The sequence below is a fragment of the Salvelinus alpinus genome, chromosome 7, assembly GCF_045679555.1.
Source record: "Salvelinus alpinus chromosome 7, SLU_Salpinus.1, whole genome shotgun sequence".
NCBI lineage: Eukaryota > Metazoa > Chordata > Actinopteri > Salmoniformes > Salmonidae > Salvelinus > Salvelinus alpinus.
Genome location: NC_092092.1, coordinates 918,388 through 944,075, shown reverse-complemented (window position 1 = coordinate 944,075; position 25,688 = coordinate 918,388). Strand labels below are relative to the sequence as shown.

General features: G+C 43.5%; 1 protein-coding gene across 3 annotated transcripts in view; it reads right to left on the bottom strand.

Moving 5' to 3' along the window:
* Window positions 1-9,063: 9,063 nt before the first annotated feature.
* Window positions 9,064-25,688, bottom strand: part of LOC139580310 (kinesin-like protein KIF20B) — a 74,856-nt gene continuing 58,231 nt past the window's right edge. For 2 of the 3 annotated variants that reach the window (XM_071408852.1, XM_071408851.1), the window contains exons 29-33: window positions 24,828-24,884; window positions 22,820-22,894; window positions 15,663-15,804; window positions 13,230-13,372; window positions 9,064-9,852 (exon numbers count right to left, since the gene is read on the bottom strand). In XM_071408852.1, coding sequence (XP_071264953.1) covers window positions 9,772-9,852; window positions 13,230-13,372; window positions 15,663-15,804; window positions 22,820-22,894; window positions 24,828-24,884 — 498 coding nt within the window. In that variant the 3' untranslated portion in view covers window positions 9,064-9,771. The remainder of the gene's footprint in view (window positions 9,853-13,229; window positions 13,373-15,662; window positions 15,805-22,819; window positions 22,895-24,827; window positions 24,885-25,688) is intronic. The other variant, XM_071408853.1, reaches the window with a different exon arrangement.

Here is a 25,688-nt window from a genome sequence, read left to right as displayed (position 1 = left end):
CTTATCGATGGCTGTTAAGATATTGTTTAGGACCGTGAGCGTGGCTGAGGTGCACCCATGACCAGCTCAACCAGCCGTTGAAAAATGCTTATTGAAATTCTCAATTATAGTGGATTTATCGGTGGTGACAGTGTTTCCTATCTTCAGTGCAGTGGGCAGCTGGGAGGAGGTGTTCTTATTCTCCATGGACTTTACAGTGTCCCAGAACTTTTTTGAGTTTGTGTTGCAGGAAGCAAATTTCTGCTTGAAAAAGCTAGCCTTGGCCTGTGTATATTGGTTTCTAACTTCCCTGAAAAGTTGCATATCACAGGGGCTGTTTGATGCTAATGCAGAACGCCACAGGATGCTTTTGTGTTGGTTAAGGGCAGTCAGGTCTGGAGAGAACCAAGGGCTATATCTGTTCCTGGTTCTAAATTTATTGAATGGGGCATGCTTATTCAAGATGGTGAGATGTTTTTAAGATTTCAAATTTTTAAGATGGTGAGGAAAGCATTTTGCTTCTGGGAATGAAGCCATAAGTGCCCTGACCAGTAAAACTCTGCCTGTTCTGGGAACATACATTTTTAAGTTGCAGTCAGGACTTGAGAACGTTTTACTATTGGTTCCCTGAAAGTAATCATTGGTGGTTTTATTAACGTTTCTGCTAATGGATATTATAGGTTATTTGAAGATAATCAAACAGACCCTATTTCAAAGCGCTCATTAAAATCAGGTGTGGACAATTAGTGGGCGTGGCCAACACACCTGAACACACTTAACGAAGATAAAAGTTTGGTTGGCGCTGAGAACATGTATATGTTTTTAAAGAACATTCTTAGAACATGCTTCGAACATTCCAAATGTTTTCTGTGGTTTTTATGGAACGTTTTCTTAACGTTCTCTGAACACGACTTTAAATAGAACCACGAGGACACCTGTAGCAAACTTTATGTTGAAGTGCTGACATTCCCACAGAAGAACATTGTTAACGTTTTCCGGAACAATTTGAGAACATTACTTTAAGTAGAACAATGACGAAAGCTGTAGGCAATGTAATGCTAAAGTACTGAAATTCCCAGCAAAGAAACATAGTTCTCAGAACGTTGTCAGAAGGTTGTATACATAACAACCACACTCTCACCAAGCTCTAACAGACAAATGGTTCTCAGAACGTTATCTGCTAGCTGGGTTGTATCTGTGTATTATCATTCAACAGATTCATCAGATGTATAGTGCCACTTTTCTGGTACGTCAATATGAATTATAACGTGGTTGTTTTGTAATTTTGTCTTTTTTAATCACTAAATGTTTTTTTAGTTTTTTTACCATTGATCGAGGACCACTTTGGAAACAAGTGTTTTAATGAATGAATACTTTAAGCGCTATCCTCTGGGAATACATTGTACATTGTGTGTAGGGATCGGACCAAGACGCAGAGTGGAAAGTGTCCATGATTTATTAACAATAAACTGAACACGAAACAAAATAACAAAAGCGAATCAAACCGAAAGACAGTCCCGTGTGGCACGAACACTGACACGAAATACAAACACCCACAAACACACACGTGAACCCCGGCTGCCTAAGTATGATTCTCAATCAGGGACAACAATTGACAGCTGCCTCTGATTGAGAATCATACCAGGTCGAACACAAAACCCCAACATAGAAAATCACACATAGATAGCCCACCCAACTCACGCCCTGACCATACTAAATAAATACAAAACAAGAGAAAACAGGTCAGGAACGTGACATACATCTTGTTTTTGACCCAAATAAATTCTATAAAAAAATGGAATCCCACACCCTAAAGTGGGTCTCAGTAGACCTGAGAAACAGTACTGAGTTAAGTTGTCATACAAACACAGAGTCATTAACATGTCTTTTCATTGGGCTGGAGGAAAAGTGTTTTTGTTGAGTTGTTGCCATGTTGGTTTAAATCCCCCCTTAAAACAGTAAAACAGTAATTGCATCATTGTGTTTATAACAGTAAAATAGTAATTGCCTCATTGTGGTGGTAGAACTAAAGCCCAGTTGTGGCCCGCTGGCAGACAAACGCATGGTTCTCCTCAGAGAATTGCCTTTGTCTCTTTCTCTTTTCACGAGACAGTGAAATTAGCCCGCAGCTGTACTCATTTGAGTTGCGTAGCTCCCTGCTAACCTTGGCCTACAGCTACACTGCTGATCTACACCCAGCTAGCACATTTGGTTCCTTCCAAGTTGTGGGAACGTACGTTTTTGGTTTCCCATTGGTTCTGGGAACGAAGACATAACTTTCCAGACCAGTAAAACTGAATGTTTTTTTTTTAAAAGGTTCTGAGAACAGAAGAGAAAATGTTGACTGTTCTGGGAACGTACATTTTTTTGGGTTGCAGGGAGGTTCTGAGAACGTTTCTCACATTTCTCTTTTATTGTGGCACAGCGTCAGTGAGATTCAAACCTATGATCTTCTGTTCTCTATCTGTGGAATAAGTCCACTGCACAACCAGGATGGAGCTAGCATGCCATGTTTTTTTACACATACAAAAGCTGTTGATTTTAGTCTATTCAAACAGACCCCATTTCAAAGGAAACAAGCACTCATTAAGATCAGGTGTGTAATTAATTAATTAACCAATTAGTGGCTCTGCCAAGACAACTGAAGACACCAAACAAGATAGATAGAGTTTTGTTGGCGGACTGAGGATGTTTTTAAATAACATTCTTAGACGTTCTCTGAATGTTAACGTTTTCTTGTGGTTTTTATTGGAATGTTTTCTTAACGTTCTCGAAACAATGTTTATTTTTTTTATTTTTTTTAACCGTAATTTAACTAAGTCAGTTAAGAACAAATTCTTATTTACAATTTTTTTTATTTTATTTTTTATTTTACCGTTATTTTACCAGGTAAGTTGACTGAGAACACGTTCTCATTTGCAGCAACGACCTGGGGAATAGTTACAGGGGAGAGGAGGGGGATGAATGAGCCAATTGTAAACTGGCTGGGGGATGAATGAGCCAATGACAGCCTCCTGCTGGGACGGGGCCTGGGATTTAAAAAAAATATATATAGGACAAAACACACATGACAGGAGAGACAACACAACACTACATAAAGAGAGACCTAAGTCAACACAGCATGGCATCAACACGACTTTAAATAGAACCATGAGAAAACCTGTAGGAAACGTTATGCTGAAGTACTGAAATTCCCACAGAAGAACGTTTTATCTTAACGTTCTCTGAACTATTTGAGAACATTGCCAATGTCAAACCAGTTGGACAACGTTAATAGAACATTACCAAAATTGAAATTAAATGTAACCACGTTTGAACATTTAGGAAACGTTCTGTTAAAGTATTGAAATACCAATACCAGTTCCTTGAAATGTGCTGAGACTGTTCCCAAGCCAAGCAACTATCCTAAACCATTCCCAGAAGGTTGTGGGAAGGTTGTATGCAAAATAACCATTAGGACAACCACACTGCTCACCAAGCTCTAAGAAACATACAGTATGGTTCTCAGAACGTTATGAGCTAGCTGGGCATATAAAATGCAACATGTAACAATTTCTTTGATTTTACAGAGTTACAGTTCATATGAGGATAATCAGTCAATTGAAATACATTCATTAGGCTTTAATCTATGGATTTCACATGACTGGGAATACAGATACGCATCTGTCTAATCTATGGATTTCACATGACTGGGAATACAGATACGCATCTGTCTAATCTATGGATTTCACATGACTGGGAATACAGATACGCATCTGTCTAATCTATGGATTTCACATGACTGGGAATACAGATACGCATCTGTCTAATCTATGGATTTCACATGACTGGGAATACAGATACGCATCTGTCTAATCTATGGATTTCACATGACTGGGAATACAGATACGCATCTGTCTAATCTATGGATTTCACATGACTGGGAATACAGATACGCATCTGTCTAATCTATGGATTTCACATGACTGGGAATACAGATACGCATCTGTCTAATCTATGGATTTCACATGACTGGGAATACAGATATACATCTGTTGGTCAGACACGTTTAAAACAATGGGCGTCAGGATCTGGTCACAGATTTTGTCCATTTAAATTGCCATCAATAAAATGCAATTGTGTTTGTTGTCCGTAGTTTATGCCTGCCCATAACATAACCCCACCGCCACCACAGGGCACTCTGTTCACAACGTTGACATCAGCAAACCGCTCGCCCACATGACCCCATACACACGGTCTGCTGTTGTGAGGCCGGTTGGACGTACTGCCAAATGATCTAAAATGAAAGCGGCGGCTTATGGTAGAGAAATTAACATTAAGTTCTCTGGCAACAGCTATGGTGGACATTCCTGCAGTCAGCATGCCAATTGCTCGCTTCCTCAAAACTTCAGACATCTGTGACATTGTGTTGTGTGATTAAGCTGCACATTTTAGAGTGGCCTTTTGTCCCCAGCACAAGGTGCACCTGTGTAAAGACCATGCTGTTTAATCAACTTCTTGATATGCCACCCCTGTCAGGTGGATGGATTATCTTGGCAAAGGAGAAATGCTCACTAACAGGGATGTAAACAAATTTGTTCACAAAATGAGAGAAATAAGCTTTTTGTGTGTAAAAGGGGTGTCACGAACTGGCTCAAAGCCCGTAACAAAAGGGAGACAACGTGGTGATAAGGAGTAACAAAATATATATTTATTAAATAAAGTAACTAGGTATAATATACAATGGTGTGTGAAAATCAGTAATCAGTAGTGTAAGTGAGTGTTTTGCATGCATGAATGTGATAATGCAGGGTGTTGAAAGATGCTAAAACAAACAACCAAAAAAACACCAAGAAACACAACCAAATCTATAAAGGTGTCTGCATGGAGAGAGTCTCCTCCATGAATGGGGAAGTGGTGTATTTATCCTGGGACACACTGGGCCCAGGTGTTTCCCATGTAGCTGACGACCCTCCCAACTCCACCCACCGGCATCCTAATAAGGAAACAAGAAAAAAGAGAGAATACGGCAGACAGAGTGGGAGGGTCGTCACAGGGGTAAAGGCATGCTTCTTAAAAGATGGGAACAAACAGCTGTGGTTTCCTCTGAAACAAGTGAAGGAGAAAAGCGAATCTGACATCACTCTTTCCTGCTTAATGCGCCTGAATGTCACCTTCCTGCAGGGGCTTTGGGACTACAAAGATTTCAACCATGAAGGCACTCAATCTGATTCAACCAACCTGGACTCAGGGGTAGACGTAACATAGTAAATGGAAATCTGGGACACTGAAATTAGTGGGATATGTTACTTTTTTTTACCAATCTCCCAAATTTCGTGGTATCCAATTGGGAGTTACAGTCTTGTCCCATCGCTGCAACTCCCGTACGGACTCGGGAGAGGCGAAGGTCGAGAGCCGTGCGTCCTCCGAAACACGACCCCGTCAAGCCGCACTGCTTCTGGACACAATGCCCAGCTAGGGGTTAAAGTTAGGAATTAGATTAAAGGGAGTTAGCTAACATGCTAAGTAGTCGCAAAGTTTCTAAAATGCGAAAGATGTCCGTGATGAAATTCTAACACATTGCCAGACATTCACATTATACGCCTAACCATCCTACTTTCGTTTTTGCCTCAAGTAACCATACCAAACGTAACATATATACTCAGCAAAAAAAGAAATGTGCTGCGTTTATTTTCAGCAAACTTAACATGTGTAAATATTTGTATGAACATAACAAGATTCAACAACTGAGACAAACTTAACAAGTTCCACAGACATGTGACTAACAGAAATGGAACAATGTGTCCCTGAACAAAGGGGGGGGGGGGGGGGGGGGTCAAAATCAAAAGTAACAGTCAGTATCTGGTGTGACCACCAGCTGCATTAAGTACTGCAGTGCATCTCCTCCTCATGAACTGCACCAGATTTGCCAGTTCTTGCTGTGAGATGTTACCCCACTCTTCCACCAAGGCACCTGCAAGTTCCCGGACATTTCTGGGGGGAACGGCCCTAGCCCTCACGCTCCGATCCAACAGGTCCCAGACGTGCTCAATGGGATTGAGATCCGAGCTCTTCGCTGGCCATGGCAGAACACTGACATTCCTGTCTTGCAGGAAATCACGCACAGAACGAGCAGTATGGCTGGTGGCATTGTCATGCTGGAGGGTCATGTCAGGATGAGCCTGCAGGAAGGGTACCACATGAGGGAGGAGGATGTCTTCCCTGTAACGCACAGTGTTGAGATTGCCTGCAGTGACAACAAGCTCAGTCCGATGATGCTGTGACACACCGCCCCAGACCATGACAGACCCTCCACCTCCAAATCCCGCTCCAGAGTACAGGCGTACTTGGAGGTGTAACGCTCATTCCTTCGACGATAAACACGAATCCGATCATCACCCCTGGTGAGACAAAACCGCGACTCGTCAGTGAAGAGCACTTTTTGCCAGTCCTGTCTGGTCCAGGTACGGTGGGTTTGTGCCCATAGGCGACGTTGTTGCCGGTGATGTCTGGTGAGGACCTGCCTTACAACAGGCCTACAAACCATCAGTCCAGCCTCTCTCAGCCGATTGCGGACAGTCTGAGCGCTGATGGAGGGATTGTGCGTTCCTGGTGTAACTCGGGCAGTTGTTGTTGCCATCCTGTACCTGTCCCACAGGTGGGATGTTCGGATGTACCGATCCTGTGCAGGTGTTGTTACACGTGGTCTGCCACTGCGAGGACGATCAGCTGTCCGTCCTGTCTCCCTGTAGCGCTGTCTTAGGCGTCTCACAGTACGGACATTGCAATTTATTGCCCTGGCCACATCTGCAGTTCTCATGCCTCCTTGCAGCATGGCTAAGGCACGTTCGCGCAGATGAGCAGGGATCCTGGGCATCTTTCTTTTGGTGTTTTTCAGAGTCAGTAGAAAGGCCTATTTAGTGTCCTAAGTTTTCATAACTGTGACCTTAATTGCCTATTAAGCTGTTAGTGTCTTAACGACCGTTCCACAGGTGCATGTTCATTAATTGTTTATGGTTCATTGAACAAGCATGGGAAACAGTGTTCAAATCCTTTACAATGAAGATCTGTGAAGTTATTTTGATTTTTACGAGTTATCTTTTGAAAGACAGGGTCCTGAAAAAGGGACGTTTCTTTTTTTGCTGAGTTGAGTTATTCTGCCCTTGAGCAAGGCAGTTAACCGACAGAGGGGTTGTGTTAAATACATAAGACACATTTCAGTTGAATGCATTCAGTTGTACAACTGAATAGGTATCCCCCTTTCCCTTTAATTTGAGTGTCCTGGATTTTCATTTATTATGTTACTCTAGTCTATGAGACCAGCCTGATTCAACACATGCACAGAGCAGCCTGCCCTGCAAACACAACAGTAGATACTGTGATCCTTTGAATTGTGGACTTTCTCCCTCTTTACCCCGATGACCTTTTGTACTGTCAGCAGAAGCTGCATCTCCACTTCTCAGTTTGGAGTCATAACTAGATTGACACAGACACTTTCGCCGTCTTCGGAGAACAGGAAGCTGGAACTGACATTCAGATGGTACAATGGTACAGCTGTGTGGGAAGTGGATAGCATAGCTAAATCGAACAGTACAGGCTCGTGATTATAGAGAGAAAACTTGTCTTTGACTTGGCTCCGAGTACATGGGGAATATCAAGCAACATTGATTGGGAGATTTACGAATGCTCTTCAGTCACACATCTATGTCATCTTTACCTCTACAGTGGTGTAGCCTGTCATCTTTACCTCTACAGTGGTGTAGTCTGTCATCTTTACCTCTACAGTGGTGTAGTCTGTCATCTTTACCTCTACAGTGGTGTAGCCTGTCATCTTTACCTCTACAGTGGTGTAGTCTGTCATCTTTACCTCTACAGTGCTGTAGCCTGTCATCTTTACCTCTAGTGGTGTAGCCTGTCTGTCATCTTTACCTCTACAGTGGTGTAGCCTGTCATCTTTACCTCTACAGTGGTGTAGCCTGTCTGTCATCTTTACCTCTACAGTGCTGTAGCCTGTCATCTTTACCTCTACAGTGGTGTAGCCTGTCATCTTTACCTCTACAGTGGTGTAGCCTGTCATCTTTACCTCTACAGTGGTGTAGCCTGTCTGTCATCTTTACCTCTAGTGGTGTAGCCTGTCTGTCATCTTTACCTCTAGTGGTGTAGCCTGTCTGTCATCTTTACCTCTACAGTGCTGTAGCCTGTCATCTTTACCTCTACAGTGGTGTAGTCTGTCATCTTTACCTCTACAGTGGTGTAGCCTGTCATCTTTACCTCTACAGTGGTGTAGCCTGTCATCTTTACCTCTACAGTGGTGTAGCCTGTCATCTTTACAGTGCTGTATGTGCCATTGTGTCGTTTCCTAATGAGGCCTTTGGATTTAAAGGGTAAGGACAGCGAAATGTAATTTGGGTGAACTATCCCTTTACACCCCTTTCATCCTCTCCTGGGTCACGAAGCACTCAGAAAATCTGCCGGTTAAGATAGTACATCACTTGCTGACTGAGGCCTATATCTCTAATTCTGAGCCGATACCAACGGCCAAAACCAGAATTCTGACAGATGAATATCTTCCTCATAAAAAAGGTGTGAAAACCATGATTGTCAGGCTCCTTATAAATCACTTCGACAAAAAACACAACTTTGCAGAGAAAGTAAAAAGCACAAGAACACCTAGTCCCTGCTGGATGAACGGCCGTAACGGTGACGTCCGTGTCACCGTTACGGTCCCGTGTGGCTCAGTTGGTAGAGCATGGCGCTTGCAACGCCAGGGTTGTGGGTTCATTCCCCACAGGGGGACCAGGATGAATATGTATGAACTTTCCAATTTGTAAGTCGCTCTGGATAAGAGCGTCTGCTAAATGACTTAAATGTAAATGTCCGTCCCAGAACAGAGCTCTGGGTGTCACAAGCCCCCCCCCCCCTTCTATCGACAGCTGCCTTGCCTTGATTTTTCACTTATTCGGATGCATTTAAAAATATTCTATGAGTAAGTGAAAAAGCAACACAGTGACTGGGGATTTCAGAGTATAAATACGGATGGTGACAATACTCGATGACGTGGTTAGAACATCGTTTGTTACTGAAGTTATCCTCGAGACACTGGAATCATTTTGGAGGAATAGTAGTGTTTTATTAACTCGCCTTGGAATATGTTAGCAGTATTACATATGAATAGCAGTCAAAGAGTTCGGTGTAATCAAAAACCGTAGATTCTGGGATAAACATTTATTTGTATTTAGATTAAATTTAGGAAATAAAAATGTTTTACGGCGTGAAACCAAAAGAGCATTTTTTGTAATGCTGTTCTGTCTTACCCCCAGATACGACGCTGATTGAACAGGGCCCTAATATCAATGTTACACCATGCATTATCATCACGTTTACCACCAAAATAGGATTCGGTAGTGGTTGACCCTAGTAAGACATTCATTATGCACAACAACAACAAAAAACACCTCGTGTTTATTTTTACATGAATATCGTTGACGTGTATATCTTCAGAGGAGCGCGTTACCAAAATGTTCTGGACTGAGAATAACCATACTTGGTTTCAAAAAAATTATAGTGTTAAATCACACAAATGAAAGAAAGAAATCACACTATGTGGAATATTATATACATAGAAATGGAATATAAATTAAAGTGATAAATGAAGGCTATATGAAAACAAAAAACTGATAACTACCTAACCGATATTAAGTAAACTTCAACATGTCCTTCGTTACACCAACAAAATCGATTATTTAATTTCCCCTGTTTTACCACACAAGAGCATCATGGATGACGTCATCGCTGCGGAACAGAGAAGTCGACTCATTTAGCCGTCCGAGTCCGGAGTTTCCTCTTGATGATGAGATGGTCACCCTCTCTCTCGTCTGGACTTCCACCGATGATCTGAGACAGAGGTCAACAGTTCAGGAGAATAAACAGGATCTTATAAGCACTTACATATTTTTAACATACCAATTACAGTGGGGGGGGGGATATATTTTGCAGGATGTAATACAAACTGAGGTAGCAGACTTTGAAAATTAATATTTGTGTCATTCTCAAAACTTTGGCCACGACTATGTGTGTGTGTGTGTGTGTATATATATATATATATATATATATATATATATACACACACACACACAGTCGTATACACACACACACACACACGTTCTATTCTCTTTAATAGTGTGAAATTCTCTGAGTAATTCGTCTAACTTTTGAACTATATATATATATATATACTGCTCAAAAAAATAAAGGGAACACTTAAACAACACAATGTAACTCCAAGTCAATCACACTTCTGTGAAATCAAACCGTCCACTTAGGAAGCAACACTGATTGACAATAAATTTCACATGCTGTTGCAATTAGCAAGACACCCCCAATAAAGGAGTGATTCTGCAGGTGGTGACCACAGACCACTTCTCAGTTCCTATGCTTCCTGGCTGATGTTTTGGTCACTTTTGAATGCTGGCGGTGCTCTCACTCTAGTGGTAGCATGAGACGGAGTCTACAACCAACACAAGTGGCTCAGGTAGTGCAGCTTATCCAGGATGGCACATCAATGCGAGCTGTGGCAAGAAGGTTTGCTGTGTCTGTCAGCGTAGTGTCCAGAGCATGGAGGCACTACCAGGAGACAGGCCAGTACATCAGGAGACGTGGAGGAGGCCGTAGGAGGGCAACAACCCAGCAGCAGGACCGCTACCTCCGCCTTTGCGCAGGAGGAGCACTGCCAGAGCCCTGCAAAATGACCTCCAGCAGGCCACAAATGTGCATGTGTCTGCTCAAACGGTCAGAAACAGACTCCATGAGGGTGGTATGAGGGCCCGACGTCCACAGGTGGGGGTTGTGCTTACAGCCCAACACCGTGCAGGACGTTTGGCATTTGCCAGAGAACACCAAGATTGGCAAATTCGCCACTGGCGCCCTGTGCTCTTCACAGATGAAAGCAGGTTCACACTGAGCACATGTGACAGACGTGACAGTCTGGAGACGCCGTGGAGAACGTTCTGCTGCCTGCAACATCCTCCAGCATGACCGGTTTGGCGGTGGGTCAGTCATGGTGTGGGGTGGCATTTCTTTGGGGGGCCGCACAGCCCTCCATGGGCTCGCCAGAGGTAGCCTGACTGCCATTAGGTACCGAGATGAGATCCTCAGACCCCTTGTGAGACCATATGCTGGTGTGGTTGGCCCTGGGTTCCTCCTACTGCAAGACAATACTAGACCTCATGTTGCTGGAGTGTGTCAGCAGTTCCTGCAAGAGGAAGGCATTGATGCTATGGACTGGCCCGCCCGTTCCCCAGACCTGAATCCAATTGAGCACATCATGTCTCGCTCCATCCACCAACGCCACGTTGCACCACAGACTGTCCAGGAGTTGGCGGATGCTTTAGTCCAGGTCTGGGAGGAGATCCCTCAGGAGACCATCCGCCACCTCATCAGGAGCATGCCCAGGCGTTGTAGGGAGGTCATACAGGCACGTGGAGCCTCATTTTGACTTGTTTTAAGGACATTACATCAAAGTTGGATCAGCCTGTAGTGTGGTTTTCCACTTTAATTTTGAGTGTGACTCCAAATCCAGACCTCCATGGGTTGATAAATTTGATTTCCATTGATAATTTTTGTGTGTTTTATATATATATATATACACACACACACACACATATACACACACACAGTTCAAAAGTTAGCCGATTTACTCAGAGAATTTAGCATGATTAAAGAGAACATAACGTCATCATGGTCAGAAAGTGGTCGCTGCTCAATATATTCTGCTCCGTGGGCAGAACGACGCTAACGTCCAACGTCAACAGACAAGCTAGCTAGTGGCTGCAGGTTAGTGTGTGATACGGGCTCTTCCCGAAATAATATCCCCAGAATACAAAAATCAAATGGAGCTTATATACTGGGTATACATTAATTACCAGAGTTAACCGATTAAATTTCAATATATACACCCTCCCCGGGGGAAAAAACTGCGTTCCTAGTTTCCATTGTGAATTTCCGAGTGTTCCCTTTTAAATCGCCATGGAAACGGCCCCTCTCAACATCGATTGACCGGGGTTAGAGGAACAAAAAGCCACGGATCTGGAGATGAACATGACGAGGGTATCAAGTTGATTTCGATTGATCCAAAGCGCGGAAATGCCCCCTGATGTTACCCACCTCCTAACGCCAAAATAAGGAAGAGATACAGCCAAGAGCAGCACAATCTAAACTACAAATTAACGTTCTTATTTCATCAACCCGGTCAACTAAAAAAAAAGTGTGTTAAAGTTGTAATATTGTAGAGAACAATCTAAATGATTCATAATGTCACAGGGCAAAAGAAAAATCGGTTAAGACGTTGATTTAGTAGCAACCTCTTGAATTGACCCGTACTTCACTACGTTCTAGAGCAGTGAATGAACGATCTAGTAACATTTCATACGAAACGGATGACGTTGTACACAATTGTGCATCATTTTCGGCGTCCCGATTTCCGAGCCCTACTTTTAAAAACAAGTGGCTGAAATTATACAAAACCTTTATAACGTATCTTTAAGATTGACCTATAGTGTAACGACCCTGTAATCGCTGATATCGACTCCGCCTCACGAGCATGTTTTTGCGGCACAGTCGAAAGCGCGCCGGACTTCGGACTAGAAGGTCGAGGGTTCGAGACCTGCTCCCCCTGCCTGTTTCATTACATGATTTACAACTGAAGTTAAAAATCAACACGTATGTCTTACATGACACCCACCATATAAAAAGGGAATCATTACCCATAGTGCAAGGCTGCCCAGCATCAGACCTGAACTGATCGGGTTGTCTACGTGACCTTCCTGTGTGGTTACACACCCGACACACTGGGATAAAACAGATCTAAAATGAAATACTTTGATCAGGCACCCTGGGTGGTGAAGAACTCTAAACAGGAAGCCCTACTGTTGGAGCAGCCACATATCGTATGGATGGATACACATCCAGCTAGGGATTAATTACAATACCTTCGACAACGATTTGTTGATCCAGTACTAAATAAAATAAAAGTTATACAAATTGGACTACTTTGTCTGTCAAGTTTTGGTCCAGTATAAACAAATCAGAATGGATAAAGCCCATTAAAAACCACTTGGAATTCATTTGTAGCCATCCTAACGTCCCGCACTACGGATAAAACATATTTAAAACGTCTATTATTCTATAAAAATGTTAAACATTGGTGCTATTATGTTGTTGCCATGTCGACCAAGCCTAATCGTACGGATGGGCAGCTGGCTGTGGGTTCTCACCGGGTGGGAGGGGAAGTCCATCGGGGAGGAGATATCTGGTCTGTAAAGCTTCCTCTTGGACTTCTTCTTGGGTCTGAAGCTCATGGATGCACCGCTCTCCGTCTCTGGGGATTTCCCGCTCACCAATCCCATTATCTTTTTAGCTGCAAAGAGAAAGAGGGACGTGAAGGGCTTTAAAAAAAAGCTCAGCAGCATAGGCCACTAAAAGGGTCAAGCCAGAGCAAGCCATTACTGTGGGCTAGAAACAATACGCCTGGGATTCCAGTCCGTTTCCCTTCTATTGCCAGCTTATTATGGAATTGCCATGCTTGACAAAGACTATGGAGTAGGTAAAAGCACAAACAGCTCTGGGGCCAGGCGAGGCCAGACAGAGAGACTGTGGATGGATGGAGAGACACACACTGTGGACGGACGGATAGAGAGAGACTGTGGACGGGCGGATAGACTGTGGACGGACGGATAGAGAAAGACTGTGGACGGACGGATAGAGAGAGAGACTGTGGACGGACGGATAGAGAGAGAGACTGTGGACGGACGGATAGAGATAGAGACTGTGGACGGACGGATAGAGATAGAGACTGTGGACGGACGGATAGAGAGAGAGACTGTGGACGGACGGATAGAGAGAGAGACTGTGGACGGACGGAAAGAGAGAGAGAGAGACTGTGGACGGACGGAGAGAGAGAGAGAGAGACTGTGGACGGACGGATAGAGAGAGAGACTGTGGACGGACGGATAGAGAGAGAGAGACTGTGGACGGACGGATAGAGAGAGAGACTGTGGACGGACGGATAGAGAGAGAGACTGTGGACGGACGGATAGAGAGAGACTGTGGACGGACGGATGGATAGAGAGAGAGACTGTGGACGGACGGATAGAGAGAGAGACTGTGGACGGACGGATAGAGAGACTGTGGACGGACGGATGGATAGAGAGAGAGACTGTGGACGGACGGATGGATAGAGAGAGAGACTGTGGACGGACGGATAGAGAGAGAGACTGTGGACGGACGGATAGAGAGACTGTGGACGGACGGATAGAGAGACTGTGGACGGACGGATAGAGAGAGACTGTGGACGGACGGATAGAGAGAGACTGTGGACGGACGGATAGAGAGAGAGACTGTGGACGGACGGATAGAGAGAGAGACTGTGGACGGACGGATAGAGAGAGAGACTGTGGACGGACGGATAGAGAGAGAGACTGTGGACGGACGGATAGAGAGAGAGACTGTGGACGGACGGATAGAGAGAGAGAGACTGTGGACGGACGGATAGAGAGAGACTGTGGACGGACGGATAGAGACTGTGGACGGACGGATAGAGATAGAGACTGTGGACGGACGGATAGAGATAGAGACTGTGGACGGACGGATAGAGAGAGAGACTGTGGATGGACGGATAAAGAGACTGTGGATGGACGGATAGAGAGAGTCTGGATGGACGGATAGAGAGAGAGAGACTGTGGATGGACAGATAGAGAGAGAGAGACTGTGGATGGACAGATAGAGAGAGAGAGACTGTGGATGGACAGATAGAGAGAGAGAGACTGTGGATGGACAGATAGAGAGAGAGAGACTGTGGATGGACAGATAGAGAGAGAGAGACTGTGGATGGACAGATAGAGAGAGAGAGACTGTGGATGGACAGATAGAGAGAGAGACTGTGGATGGACAGATAGAGAGAGAGAGACTGTGGACGGACGGATAGAGAGAGAGACTGTGGACGGACGGATAGAGAGAGACTGTGGACGGACGGATAGAGACTGTGGACGGACGGATAGAGACTGTGGACGGACGGATAGAGACTGTGGACGGACGGACAGAGATAGAGACTGTGGACGGACGGATAAAGAGACTGTGGATGGACGGATAAAGAGACTGTGGATGGACGGATAGAGAGAGAGAGACTGTGGATGGACAGATAGAGAGAGAGAGAGACTGTGGATGGACAGATAGAGAGAGAGAGACTGTGGATGGACAGATAGAGAGAGAGAGACTGTGGATGGACAGATAGAGAGAGAGAGACTGTGGATGGACAGATAGAGAGAGAGAGACTGTGGATGGACAGATAGAGAGAGAGAGACTGTGGATGGACAGATAGAGAGAGAGAGACTGTGGATGGACAGATAGAGAGAGAGAGACTGTGGATGGACAGATAGAGAGAGAGACTGTGGACGGACGGATAGAGAGAGAGACTGTGGACGGACGGATAGAGAGAGAGACTGTGGACGGACGGATAGAGAGAGAGACTGTGGACGGACGGATAGAGACTGTGCCAGGTAATATTGAACTTGACCATTAAGGTGTGATTTGTACCACTGCAGATGGTACTTTGGCTCCAGTGTGGTTTCTGGCTCTTTGGTCTGATGATGATGTAATCTAGCTATAGAGCATCCGGCACATTCTCTGCTACTGTTAGTGTCAACTCTTACCCTTGCTACCAAAAAACGTTGGGGAGCTCTGGAGGAAGTCGCCAATCTTCTGCATCGTTCCTTCTTTCCTGCTCCGAAGGCTGGACTGGGAGTCCTGGGGCTTAATGGAGTCCGGGTCTTTACTGCCCCTCGCCGGAGAGGTCTACGAAACCATGATATAGTTAAGCAATAAGGCCCGAGGTGGTGTGGTATAACGGCCAATATACCACGACTAAGGATTGTTCTCAGGCACGACACAACGCTGACACAGCCCTTAGCCGTGGTATATTGGCCATATAACAGACCCGAGGTGGTGTGGTATAACGGCCAATATACTACGGCTAAGTATTGTTCTCAGGCACGACAACGCTGACACAGCCCTTAGCCGTGGTATATTGGCCATATAACAGACCCGAGGTGCCTTATTGTTATTTTAAAACTGGTTACCAACGTAATTAGAGCAGTAAAAACAAAATGGTTTTGTCATACCCGTGGTCTACACCATGGCTTTCAGCCAATGAGCATACAGGGCTCAAACCAGCCAGTTTATAATAATAAGTATGTGTACACCCCTTCAAAAACAACCGTTGCTGAAATCGAGCACACAGCCATGCAATCTCCATAGACGAACATTGGCAGTAGAATGGCCCGTACTGAAGAACTCAGCGACATTCAACGTGGCACCGTCATAGGATGCCACCTTTCCAACAAGTCAGTTTGTAAAATGTCTACCCTGCTAGAGCTGCCACCGGTCAACTGTAAGTGCTGTTATTGTGAAGTGGAAAATGTCTTTCACATGACCCATCAATTTAGACAAGTTTGTCTGGGTAAGAGTCATCTAAAATTTATAAAATATTTTTTTTATCTGCACACTTTGTTTACCTGGAATTTTTCCTTAAATGTAGGCTACTACCACTTTTAAACTTAACTTTACTACACTACTCACTGTTTAGCACATGACCTCACAAGAGATGGGTGGGGCTAAAGCTTAAGAGGGTGGGAACAATGCTGAATGGGTGTAGACAGGAGAGCTCTTCAGTAGGTACCAAAACATTCCAAGGGCCATTTTCTCAAAAGTGCGGTTACAAGTTTATTAACTTTTCTAGGATAGGGGGCGACATTCACTTGTGAATGAATTGGTGCCCAAATTGAACGGCGTCGTACTCTGTCCTAGATCATATGATATGCATATTATTATTACTATTGGATAGAAAACACTCTGAAGTTTCTAAAACTGTTTGAATTATATCTGACTAAAACAGAACTCATATGGCAGGCAAACTTCCAAACAGGAAGTGAAAAATCTGAAATGGGTCGATCTGAAAGTCATGGCCTATTCAAATCTCCTATATTTACGGATCTGTATGCACTTCATACGCCTTCCACTAGATGTCAACAGGCAGTAGAACGTGGAATGAAGCATCTAGCATGATGTGGGGCCGGATGAGAGCTATTGGGGTGCGTGGTCAGGCAGATTGCCAGTTCTTGGCCACGAACTCTGGGCATGGGATGTCCTTGTTTGCCATGAGTCATATAGACATGAAGAAATGCTCCGTTTGGGACGTTATTGGATATATATGAGAAAAACATCCTGAAGATTGATTCTCAACTGAGTTTGACCAGTTTATTCGATTTGTAATATCACTTTTTGAAGTTTTCGTTCATTAGCGTAAATTTGTATGGACACGTGTACTACACATGCTAGCCAAAGTTGCTAATTCGACAGAAGTAAATGGATATTATAAAACAAAACAACGATTTATTGTGGAACTAGGATTCCTGGCACTGCATTCTGATGACAGATCAAAGGTAAGGGAATATTTATGAAGTAATTTTGTATTTCTGTTGACTCCAACACGGCGGAGAATGGCTGAGCGCCGTCTCAGATTATTGCATGGTGTGCTTTTTACTAAAGTTACTTTTTAAATCTAACACAGCGGTTGCATTAAGAACCAGTGTATCTTTAATTATATGTACAACATGTATCTTTCATCAAAGTTTTATGATGAGTATTTCTGTATTTCACGTTGCTCTCTGTAATTACTCTGGCTATTTTGGATGCATTTCTGAACATGGCGCCAATGTAAAACCCCAATTTGTGGCTATAAATATGCACATTATCGAACAAAACATAAATGTATTGTATAACATGTGTGTCATCTGATGAAGATGTTCAAAGGTTAGTGATTAATCTCCAAAATGGATATTAAGTGAAAATAAAAATCTCATTGATTTATCAAGACCAGTCCTCATGCTTGTCTCAGAGTAGCGCAAAACGGTGCTAAAATAGGTATAGGCTTTTGTTTTTCTAACTTTTATATGCTCTTTAAATAAATAAAGTCCTACATCATTTTTTAAACAGCACGTTACTCAACACTAGTGAGACTCATTTCACCTATGGTAGGGCTACAGTATAAATGACGTGACTCAGCCAATAATTACATTTAGAGGATTGGAGGACTCTATATTAATATCTAAAGGGCATTTTCCTTACATTTAGAGGACTCTATATTAATATCTAAGTGGTATTTTCCATTAGATATTCTCACATATCCTAAAGGGCTTTTATATAATTCGAAATTAATAAATAAATCGCTTTGTTTAAAAAGTAACAATATTTTGGAGATTTCGTTTTCATTTAACCTGGAGTGAGCGAGAAAAAAAAGAAGGCAATTCTTGAACATGGGGTGAGGCATTCTCACTAATTTGTAAATAAAGCCAGTTATTTAGAATTATTTATTTCTGGATAAACCTAACTTGACTGAATATAAGCAAATGATGTTTTGCTAAATAATTAACACATCTTAAAGAATATATTTGAACATTTTTTCGTTTCTCCATGCTGGTCTCAGAGCAGTGCGGAAACGGTTCTGAAATAGCGGGAAGGCGATGTATTCTGTGCCCACTCGTGGTGTCTCTCTTCGGTTACACATCCTTGGAATAGCACAACATTAACCATGAGTGTTCGCTTGTTTTGTACTGTTCTGTAGTGTCGACCCAATGATTCGTCTGAGAAACTAAAACAACTTTGCGTCCTCCAGGCCCAGATCAAAGCTGGCGAGACATTCAATAATAATAATTCCACTTTAAAATAAACCATCAAATGGGAATTATCCTATCAATCTGTCTCTCGCTTTTCATCTTTTCCCTCTCTGTCCTCGCCTCTGTCTCTCGCCTTTCATCTTTTCCCTCTCTGTCCTCTGTCTCTCTCCACAGACTAATAGGAAACAGTTGCACGATGGGCTACATTCTTTATTGTAACCACAATGTCACACATCATTTGTATCTACCTTTCCAATTACTTTTAGAGTTTGGGAATTACAAATGTGCATTTTTAGTTAGTTACATTGTTTTAGTTCGAAAGTGCTGACTTCTTTTCTTTAAATTGTTGTTTTATGTAGAATGCAAAATTTTTGATCAGTTGCAATTGTAAGTAGACCTAATAAAAAAAATCCTGCTTCTATTAGGCTGTCAAGCATCATAGCCTACTTCAGCCAGTTATTTTAAAAGATTTTGTGGCATAGAGAAAGTTAAGATATCAGACAGGGGAGGTGATATTAATAATACTCTGAGTAAAAGAGAATGTTTTGGGATTTTCACCCTCCAGACATTATTTCCTGAAGGTCTTAATGATGAAATGTCTATGTATGTTATGTTGTAAACGTGAACATGAATTCAGCCCCTATTTCAGATTACTCTGATGTTTTCGTACGTTGTACCCAATGATTTATGAAAACTAGCGCGGTAGGTCGATGTCCTCATTGTGGTTTTACAGACGTGTTTAATATGTTTTATGTACATGCTTTATTTGAATATTTATGATGCGCATATTGTTATATTCGGTAGCACCTATTTGTTTTTTCTTCACCTCCAACCCCCTTTCGATGAGTGGAACGGATGTGGGTGGGGCTAGGTCTACATAAGGGTGCTAATTTTGAAAAAAACTCACAAAAGCTCTGACGAAGGCCGTGAGGCCGATACGTAAAGCTTATTAAAGATCAGTGATACGAGCAAGAGAAATGCGCGGGTTCCTTTTTCCTCATCTTATCCACCTGTTGCCATGCACCTGTTGCCATGCACCTGTTGCCATGCACCTGTTGCCATGCACCTGTTGCCATGCACCTGTTGCCATGCACCTGTTGCCATGCACCTGTTGCCATGCACCTGTTGCCATGCACCTGTTGCCATGCACCTGTTGCCATGCACCTGTTGCCATGCACCTGTTGCCATGCACCTGTTGCCATGCACCTGCAAAAAAGGATAGCTCAGATGTGTGAGTGCCTTTTGAATGTGACTTTACAAACAACGAGGGCTTAATTGGAGTCTATTTCTTCAGAGTCTAGGCCTATTTAAAAATAATAATAAAAGAGGGAGAAATGTCATGCTTCAGGTCATTCAAATGTACTGCGACTGGATAATCCCTGTCGTTTCTCCTGATTGAACTTTTGTGTTCCCTGATTCTCTGTTTGAGAGAACGAGAGGTTTTTACCTACATAGCACAGCCCACATAGACATTTAATAATGTAGATAACATGGGTGGTGGAGCACGTAATAATGTCATTTATTAGGAACCGTTTTCCTGTATGTGGTTGGCAGAAATATTCACACTTCATCATATTGTTGCTCTGTGCTCAACCTCTGCATTTATAGCTACCATTTGGAAGAGGGCGTAAAAGAGCCTGGCTGAGTCTTTTGTGGCTGGCAGTTGGCATGGACCAATTTATCGCGTAAATTGTGACCTCTCCTATATATATAATAAGGTGTGAACATTACAGAGTGGTCTTTAGCTTCAGCGGGTCTTTTTTTGTAAAAGTTCTTCTCGGGTTTCAAGACAGTAGACCAGGGGGACAGTAGACCAGGGGGAGAGATGAGACAGTAGACCAGGGGGAGAGATGAAGTTGGGGAGGGAAGGGGGGGGGGGTTCACACCTAGCTCAAGTTGGGGAGGGAAGGGGGGGGAGGTTCACACCTAGCTCAAGTTGGGGAGGGGGGGGGAGGTTCACACCAAGCTCAAGTTGGGGAGGGGAGGTTCACACCTAGCTCAAGTTGGGGAGGGAAGGGGGGGGGGGGGTTCACACCTACCTCAAGTTGGGGAGGGGAGGTTCACACCTAGCTCCAGTTGGGGAGGGGGGAGGTTCACACCTAGCTCAAGTTGGGGAGGTTCACACCTAGCTCAAGTTGGGGAGGGGGGAGATTCACACCTAGCTCAAGTTGGGGAGGGGGGAGATTCACACCTAGCTCAAGTTGGGGAGGGGGGAGGTTCACACCTAGCTCAAGTTGGGGAGGGGAGGTTCACACCTAGCTCAAGTTGGGGAGGGGGGGGGGGGGGAGGAGGTTCACACCTAGCTCAAGTTGGGGAGGGGGGGGGGGTTCACACCTAGCTCAAGTTGGGGAGGGGAGGTTCACACCTAGCTCAAGTTGGGGAGGGGGGGGGGGTTCACACCTAGCTCAAGTTGGGGAGGGGAGGTTCACACCTAGCTCAAGTTGGGGAGGGGGATAAAGTGATAGTGTTTTTAGCCCCAATCGGCCCCAACCCCAATGAATACATTTGGGCCACAGTCGTTAGTGTGCTGGACTTCAGGCTAGAATGTTGAGGGTTCAAAACCTGCTCCTCTGCTTGTTTCATTACATTATTATGCCTCAGAGCAAATAGTCTGAATTGTTAATCCCATCTCGTTCCTCGCTCTTTTCCCATGCGTCATTCTCCGCCTGAGTGGCTCGCTTGTGGGTGTGCTGGCAGGACGTAATGTTTTTATTCTGTATATATATATATTATATATATATATATATATGAATTACAAATCAGCCTTAACTTAACTCATGTTTCTAGTCTATTGCATAGTTACAATGTGTAATCATTGATGTCCCAGGAGCAGCAGTTGTAAACACTGTTGAAGTGTATAATGAGTGAGATATCATAAACCTGGTATTGGATGAGGCTGGGGAAAAAACCTTGCTAAATAGCGATTTTCATAAAATGTACTTTATGACAAAAAAAATATATGCACAATCATTTGTCTCTACATTAACTAACATATTCCTCTCAATTATACATTTTTTGCTTGACTCATTATGACGTTATAACGGCTTACATTTGCTTTCTGTAATGTTTTGTTAGCCATCTTTGCTGAAGTTACCAGGGCTGGGTTGCCCCGAGTGAAATTCGTCATTGGAACCACTCGATATGATTGGTCATATAAAAACCTTGGGACCCAAATGCATAATGAGTGCTCTAACTCCCCCTTGTGGTGGTCTGGAGCAATGACGCGGTGACGCTGGGTACCTCTAAGTCCCGCGGTGTAAACTCACAACTTTTAAAAGAGGAACCACTGTACACACAGCTGACACACACCCCCCACCAGAGGTATTTTCACAGTCCGCAAACCCAGAACAAATTCAAGAAAGCGTACAGTATTATATAGAGCCATTATTGCATGGAACTTCCTCCAAATAAACAGCAAACCTGGTCCCAAAAAACACAAAGCAACACCTCACGGCACAACGCCTCTCCCCTATTGGACCTAGGTAGTTTGTGTGTGCGTATTGATATGTAGGCTACGTGTGCCTTAAAAAAATGTTTTGTTCTGTCCTTGAGCTGTTCTGGTCTATTCATGTTCATGTTTTGTGCGGACCCAGGAAAAGTAGCTTCTGCCATCTCAACAGCTAACGGGGACTCTAACAAAACACCGAAATACCAACAGCCAGTGGGGATCCTAATAAAATACCAACAGCCAGTGGGGATCCTAATAAAATACCAACAGCCAGTGGGGATCCTAATAAAATACCAACAGCCAGTGGGGATCCTAATAAAATACCAACAGCCAGTGGGGATCCTAATAAAATACCAACAGCCAGTGGGGATCCTAATAAAATACCAACAGCCAGTGGGGATCCTAATAAAATACCAACAGCCAGTGGGGATCCTAATAAAATACCAACAGCCAGTAGGGATCCTAATAAAATACCAACAGCCAGTGGGGATCCTAATAAAATACCAACAGCCAGTGGGGATCCTAATAAAACACCAAATGTGATGTATGGTTGACCCCACGGGAGCCGAACTCACAATCCTGGCGTTGCAAGCACCATGCTCTCTAACCGATGCATCTTTAGAGATGCCACACAGGCTGTGTAGAAAACGACAAGGGGGCAAGTCATTTAATAAAGCGTCTCTCTCACCTCCTCTTGATGTACGGCCAGTTTAGAAGTCATCCTGGTTCTGGTGTTCCTTCGGTTCTCATTGTTCACCTCATCCTGAGAAACACCAGCACAGGGGGAGAGTCAGAGAGATGAGACAGCAGACCAGCGGGAGAGTCAGAGAGATGAGACAGCAGACCAGCGGGAGAGTCAGAGAGATGAGACAGCAGACCAGCGGGAGAGTCAGAGAGATGAGACAGTAGACCAGGGGGAGAGGCAGAGAGATGAGACAGTAGACCAGGGGGAGAGGCAGAGAGATGAGACAGTAGACCAGGGGGAGAGTCAGAGAGATGAGACAGTAGACCAGGGGGAGAGTCAGAGAGATGAGACAGCAGACCAGGGTGAGAGTCAGAGAGATGAGACAGCAGACCAGGGGGAGAGTCAGAGAGATGAGACAGCAGACCAGGGGGAGAGTCAGAGAGATGAGACAGTAGACCAGGGGGAGAGTCAGAGAGATGAGACAGTAGACCAGGGGGAGAGATGAGACAGCAGACCAGGGGGAGAGTCAGAGAGATGAGACAGTAGACCAGGGGGAGAGTCAGAGAGATGAGACAGCAGACCAGGGGGAGAGTCAGAGAGATGAGACAGCAGACCAGGGGGAGAGTCAGAGAGATGAGACAGTAGACCAGGGGGAGAGATGAGACAGCAGACCAGGGGGAGAGTCAGAGAGATGAGACAGCAGACCAGGGGGAGAGTCAGAGAGATGAGACAGTAGACCAGGGGGAGAGGCAGAGAGATGAGACAGTAGACCAGGGGGAGAGGCAGAGAGATGAGACAGCAGACCAGGGGGAGAGGCAGAGAGATGAGACAGTAGACCAGGGAGATAAATTAAAATGGTTTTTAAAGCTACATACGCTCATAAGTATGAGCCAAAAACAAAGTCAAATTCAATCTAACATGTCGGCAACAACAGCCTAGGGAGTGTTCCCCCTCTAATGATCAGGATTAGATATTAAATTAAAATGAATATGTCCTGAATGTATAGATTTCAAAAGATCAATTGAATAAATACAATTAAGATTTGCCAAACATTAAGAGTCTCATGCAATTGCAGATTAAATAAATCAGTAGGTTTCCAATTATTGATGTGGATTAACAAAATGCATGGTGGTTCACAGCTCCAGTGAAGACTATCCGACATAAATCTAGTCTGAAATGTTCAGAAACTCATGGCAAAAGTAAACCTAATCTTAAAAAAAAAACTAAATGTGTATTCCAAAATAAAAGTATCTTCAATAAGTTAATTGGTAACACCTGTCCAACATTGTATCAGTATATAAATAGACTTCAAATTACTGGCCACTAATTTCAAAAAATGGAACACTAGTCACTTTAATAATGTTTACATATTTTGGCATTACTCATCTCGTATGTATATACTCTAGCCTACTGCATCTTAGTCTACGCCACTCGGACATCGCTCGTCCATATATTTATTTATATATATTCTTAATTCCATTCCATTCCTTTAGATTGTGTGTATTGTTAGATGTATTACTGCACTGATGGAGCTAGAAACACAAGCATTTAGCATCACCCGCAATAACATCTGTTAAAACAGGTGCTAAATCTGATTTAAGTTTCTTTTACATCAAGATATTAAATCATTGAGCATGTTTCAAACTATCCACAATCTCTGGAGTTTGTGTTTCTGCATTTTATAAGTTACAGTCTTCAAGAAATCAATGGGTATATATTATTTATAGAAATTACCACAAAAGCACGAAATACCCAGCGCTGAAACACTTGTCATTTCAAATCACGACCATTCCTTCCATATCGTCTCTGAGAACGTACATAGCTTTGCCATTACGCCAACCTAAACATTACTGAACAAAGTAATACAAAAATCGAGAAGACTGACGATGGATGAAGTAACACGCATGATCACAAAACATGCATGAAGAGGGTTAAAAATGTAACCCCCAAGATGGCTGAAATGGTACGACGGACGGATGAGTACAGACATGGGTCTGACTGGTTTGAATACCTGAGATGGGAGCTCACGTGTCGCTCTCAGTTTAGCCTTACAGTGCCAACGTTTCTTCTTTAAAAAGAAAAGATGTGTTAGAAGCGGTGGGAAACAATAATAAACCTCTTCTGAAGTAAATAAGAAACAGTTGGCCAGTGAGGATTAACAACACATTTATAAAAGAAGTGTTAAGGCAGAAGTCAACTGATGCAAGACTTCCATCGGGTAGCAACGAGAATAACCCGAGTCGTCTACACCGAAGGCTCTTTTGTGTGTGCTTCAGATGCATTCATCTTTAATACTAAAACCATTGCCCTGTTTATATGTTTGTTGTGAACATTATAAAAAAAACATTTTAAAATCGTCTGAGAGAAAGCTGTTAGGGGAAATAAAATGTTTGACTAAATAGAGAATGTTGTTAAAGATGCAGGTAACTGACAGAAATAAAAAGGACACATGAAATTATGGAAACAAAAGTATATTGAAAGCAGGTGTTTCCACACAGGGTTCCGGAGTTAATTAAACAATGAACATCCCATCATGCTTTGGGTCATGTTTCAAATTATTTTGGCTACCATGGCTAGAAGAGATCTCAGTGACTTTAAAAGAGGGGTCTCAAGTCACCAGATCTCAACCCAACTGAGACAGTGTTTTCCACCACCACCACCACCACCACCACCATCAACAAAACACCAAATTATGGAATTTCTCGCATCCCTCCAATAGAGGTCCAGACAATCTGCCAAGGCACACTGAAGTTGTTCTGGCGGCTCGTGGTGGACCAACGGCCTATTAAAAAAGACACTATGTTGGTGTTTCCTTTATTTTGGCAGTTACCTGCGTCTGGACCCTCACTTGTTATTATCAGGTTTGTCGGTG